The sequence below is a fragment of the Sinocyclocheilus rhinocerous genome, unplaced genomic scaffold (genome assembly GCF_001515625.1).
Source record: "Sinocyclocheilus rhinocerous isolate Xijiao unplaced genomic scaffold, SAMN03320098_v1.1 scaffold847, whole genome shotgun sequence".
NCBI lineage: Eukaryota > Metazoa > Chordata > Actinopteri > Cypriniformes > Cyprinidae > Sinocyclocheilus > Sinocyclocheilus rhinocerous.
The window spans coordinates 293,449-298,689 of NW_015662598.1; the positions used below are offsets into that span (position 1 = coordinate 293,449).

The 5,241-nt window shown below is 40.2% G+C and overlaps 1 protein-coding gene across 1 annotated transcript in view; it reads right to left on the minus strand.

Annotated features, from left to right (window-relative positions):
- Window positions 1–5,241, minus strand: part of camk4 (calcium/calmodulin-dependent protein kinase IV) — a 41,863-nt gene that overhangs the window by 5,293 nt on the left and 31,329 nt on the right. Inside the window, exons 7-10 of the mRNA XM_016538314.1 lie at window positions 3,094–3,184; window positions 2,222–2,296; window positions 1,981–2,056; window positions 1,277–1,403 (exon numbers count right to left, since the gene is read on the minus strand). Of these exons, the coding sequence (XP_016393800.1) occupies window positions 1,277–1,403; window positions 1,981–2,056; window positions 2,222–2,296; window positions 3,094–3,184 (369 nt within the window). The remainder of the gene's footprint in view (window positions 1–1,276; window positions 1,404–1,980; window positions 2,057–2,221; window positions 2,297–3,093; window positions 3,185–5,241) is intronic.

Below are 5,241 nucleotides of genomic sequence, written 5' to 3' on the forward strand. Positions count from 1 at the left end.
AAAAAAAAAAAAAAAGACACCTGGTCACCCAGTTCCCATCTCACTTCAAGGTCTTGTATTTGAGGAATTACGGAAATTGCTTGCACCATCTAAATCTTTATCTCTGACAGGAGCCATTTTACGAGCTCAACATCTTCAAAAAACCATTAACATTAGTCACACATCAACACAAAACCTCCAACACACACCACATCCTCATCACACAGGCCTGAGTAAGTCAATGCACACTCAAAACACACTGACCAATTAACAACACACCCTGAGGAGTTTCTGGACAAATTATTGCAAACAAGCTACTTATACTTATTTCTGCTGCAGTCAAGTCATGTTAAGTGAAGTTAAATCCATTTTCATTGCCGTCACTGTCTAAGAGTAAAAAAATAAACATGTCAGGACTCACAAGGGAATGTCATAAAGATGGCTAACAACATTTCATACCACAGAAAATAAATAAATGCAAACTAGCTGCATATTAGCATTGCTAGACGGGGTTATTTACTAATCTCAGTGCTATGATGCTAGGGCTTATGGGTGGTTGCCAGATCATTGGATGTTCTAATATATATAAATGAAACATTAAAATTTTTTTTTACAAATCTAGTTTTGATCTCTAGTAGTCTATTCCATCCACATTTGCATTTATGGTAAAATTGGAAATGTTTTGTGTGTGTGTGTGTGTGTGTGTGTGCCTAAATAATTCTTCTGCATAGTTATATAGTTCATTAGCATAATTGTAGGCAGTTTACTGTTGCCAAGCAATGTAGCGGCTTGGTTTACTGAAATAGAATTGAACTGATGTGCTCTCACAGGTGAGTGTTTTTCATACAGTGGCGAACGCAGACCTCCAATTAGAACTTAACGTTTGAACTATTTTAAAGTATAAATCATAATATACTGTACAGCAGATATTAAAAGGACTTAAAAGACATGAAAATGTTCTTCTCTGTGTGTGTGTTCTGGTATATATGGTTTATGAGGATGTACATATATAGCGTTATGGTTACTACAATGTAAACATGATGAGGACACTTCCTGTTTTTTGTCCTGCTTTTTTTGAAAATCTAAAAATGCAGAAATTTTTGTGTAAGGGGTAGCTTTAGGGGTAGGGTAAGGGGATACAAAATACAGTTTGTACCGTATAAAACTATTATGCCAATGGAGAGTCCCCGTAAACCACATATGTAAGTGTGTGTGTGTGTGTGTGTGTGTGATGTTTTTATACTTAGGGATTTCATGAGGGTTATTAGTGAATTTATATATATTGAGATTTACTCACAAGGTCCTTGGCATTGAGAGACACATTGTCCCACCAGGGGGAGACAAATTCATATTCACAGTTCAGGATGCGTTTAAACATGTACTGGTCTCCTCTGTCATCAAAAAAGGGCTCAAAACCACATAACCTGTGCAGAGAATAGAAACAAAAAACAGTGCTAGTTTTAACATCAGCTTCACCTCTACAAAGTGGCATTGAACTACCATTTCAAATTATTATTTTGTATTTGAATATATTTTAAAATGCAATTTATTTCTGTGATATCAGAGCTGAATTTTTAGTACCCATTACTTCATTCTTTAGTGTCACATAATCCTTTAGATATCATTCCAATATGCTGATTATTATCATTTAACATTATAATTTTTTCAGTTTTTCAGTGAATAACTACCTAAATTCCAGTCAGTTCCTTACAAATAGATGAAATGGGTTTAAAACAACATTTACTGATGATAGACTAAAAAAAAAAGAGTTTTAGTTTTGTTTTCTGTCAAACTTTCTTAGACTTTATGTTTTTGTAAAAGAAACTACATCCAATTCCTGGAATTACACCCAGAAGTTCAAAACGTGCTTCACGCTTTTCACCAGTGAGGCTGATCTGAGACAAAACCAGCATTTCGCTATTGATACAACAGAGAGACTGAATGACTAAGCACAGCACATCTTGTGAAAGAATAACTTTAGACAAGTGTCGTGTCACTCACAAAATGTACGTGATAACTCCCACAGACCACATGTCAACCTCAGGGCCATAGGCACATCCCCGCAAAATCTCAGGAGCTGAGGGAGAGAAAGACAGAACATCAGAAGAAAAGAATAAAGGGGGAGGCGACGCTCTGCTGCACTAATGCAGTAAAAAGACTACATCTTCTCTGTAATTCTCTTTGTGCAACTGATGGCCACAGATGGTGCTCTGTTAAAAAAACTCCTCTTTAATAAACTCACCACAATAGCCTGGAGTCCCACACACAGTCTTCATTGTTACCTGATCGTCTACAATTTTCGACAAACCAAAATCCGCTGTAAAGATAAATCACACCAAAGAAAATCAGTTTTTCATTTTCTAAAATGGCTCTTGCAAAAGCAAACCTTGCTAAGACATAGTAGAGCATCGCTAAGCAGTTGATGGGGTGTTCTGGGTGGTTGCCAGGTGTTTGCTCAAGTCTCTGTTATTCTGGTCCCCAGATATGGCTCTAGTCTCTTCTTTAGTGGTCTAGTCTCATGACTAGGTGAATCTCATGACATGTGTGGAGAGCAGTACATATTTTAAAGCAAAAAAATAATAAATTGCCAAGATAAAATTAACCATTACAAATTTGTGCATTGCAACGTAACTGTAATGATAATTATGCATACCCCAATTCTCATTAACACACACACACACACTAATACAAGTACAATAATCTTTTTATTTTAATCTTTTTATTATTTATTATATTATTATTATTATTAATAAAATATATAATCTAAAAACATATTTACATACATTATGGGACAGTTAGAATCAGGGGTCAGTAAGAATACATATGCATATGTAATATATAAATATAGTGCTGAAATTCAACCTAGACATGTTTTTGACATTAAATCGCATTCTGATGTTTAATACTGCATATTAGGAGTTTGTTGAAATCCGTATGCGTATCCGTATGAACAAGCACCAACAATCTCAGAGATTATCCTTCCTTTAAAGTTGAAAGGGAATGATCCTCTATATCTACAACAGGATCATGTTGCTTGTTTGCAGGTTAATTCGCAAACAAGAGAAGTTTAAGTTCAGCTGTTCCCCTGTCAGGCGAATGAAAAGCCAGCCTTACCTATTTTGAGCGGAGCATCTGGCGCTGAGGTGGCGTACAGCAGGTTCTCAGGTTTCAGGTCTCTGTGCACTACACCATTCTCATGCAGGTACTGCAAACAGACATGTAGACACAGGGGGTTGCCTCTTATTAATCGGAGGTGAACACAGACACGTGTGACTGTACAATATAGCGACACTAATTAAAATGTGTTGCTTTCACCATTAGGTGTGTAACAATATTTATAAGGCTGGAATTAATATTTGTAAGGCTGGAAATGATGCTGCTGGAATCCCGAGACCCATGTGTAGCTCAAGTAGCTCCGACACTTAAAACTGGAAGGGCGTGGACTCCAGCGGCAGCAGTACAACAGGCTAAGTCATCTCTGATGCATCGAGACATCGTTGTTCATGTACAACAAGGGAGAGGAGGTTTTGGACTTAGAGAGAGTAGACCACTCTGGCACAAGGCACCCCATTTCAGCGTCGAAAATTGGTGGTTGTGGAGGTGCGCCAGCAGAAGCAAGCAACGAGATGTGCACAGGTAAAGCAAGGGCAGTGGATGAGATGGGAAGGAGTGGAGAGGCGTAAACTCTCTTGGAAGGAGCTGTGGGGCATGGAAGCATTCCAAATCAGCTTCCTTTTACGAGCCACTTATGATGTCTTGCTGTCACCAGTGAACCTTAACCAATGGTTCGGAGAAGATCCTACATGCCCCCTTTGCTCATCTTCAGCGAACCTGAAACACATCCTGGTTGGCTGTAAGGTAAGCCTGATGCAAGGCCGGTATACCTGGAGGCACAACCAGGTGCTGAAGTGTCTTGTGGCGAGTCTGGAGAACAGGCGGATATCTATAAACTCCCTACCTCCTCTGTTAGGCCATCGTGCAAAGAGAAAGGAGTTTGTAGCAGAAGGGGAAAGTGGGGTCAAAGTGAAGGAGTGGGCCAGCTGAGAGGAGCTTGTGATTGGAAGCTCTCTGTCGACTTAAATCGAAGGCTCTGCTTCCCGGATGAAATTGTGGTTACCAGCCTCAGACCAGACCTTGTGTTGTGGTCCTCTTCATTATGTACTGTGTACATCTTAGAACTCACTGTGCCCTGGGAGGATGCGGTGGAGGAGGCCTATGAATGCAAGGGCCTTAAGTATTCTGAGCTGGCAGTTGATGCAAAGCAACATGGCTGGAAAACAAAGGTTTGTCCAGTTGAAGTTGGCTGCAGGGGCTTCGTGAGGAGATCTGTCATTAAACTGCTAAAAGAACTAGGAATCCAAAGCCAATCCCAATGGCAAGCTGTCAAGGCCCTTTCTAGTGCCGCTGAACAAGCGAGTCGATGGCTCTGGATTAGGAGGAGGGAATCCCTCTGGGCCCCATAACAACAGAGGAGAAAGCAGAGGGGGCCACAACTGGGACACCCCAGGTGGTGCCGACGAGCCCTCTGGAGGTGTAGTGGGCTGATATCATCAAAACACCAAAGAAGTGGGGTGCCCACCTGATGACCCCAATGAAGCTGAGACCTCTTTCCCTCTATACCCTCTCCCCTCTACTCCTGGTGCTACCACTCAAGATGCACTACATTGTTTCCCACTTATCTCAGGCAGGTGTAGCAGTAATATGGGTTAGTACCAACTAGTCCTAAAATGTACCTAAAAAGTTTTCAAATTCATATGGGTGTCACGACACACACACTGGGAGCACAGGAACGAACGCGGAGATGAGGAACAAAGTAAATTTCAAAGATTTAATGAACAAAAGCTGGGAATACAGAGACACGAAATGACATTCGACAGCCGACAGGAAACAAGGGGCAAAACACACCTTATATAAACAGAAACTAATGGGACACACCTGGGATCAATAGAACTAAATGGGAATAGGAACAGGAAAAACCAAATATGGGCATAAACATTAACCTGGAGCACATGGGGGAGGAAAACACAACACGAGACATGGAACAAAGTCTGACAATGGGAATCTCCTCTATGGTTGGTAAACAGATTAATCTGGGCCTGATAATGAGCAAAATTAAAAGTGTTCATGCAAAAATTTAAATTCTGTCATCATTTATTCACCCTCATGTCATTTCAAACCTGTATAATTTTTTTTTCTGCTGAACATAGAAGATATTTTGAAGAATGTGGGTTACCAAACAGTTTCTCGTCCCCTTTGATTTGC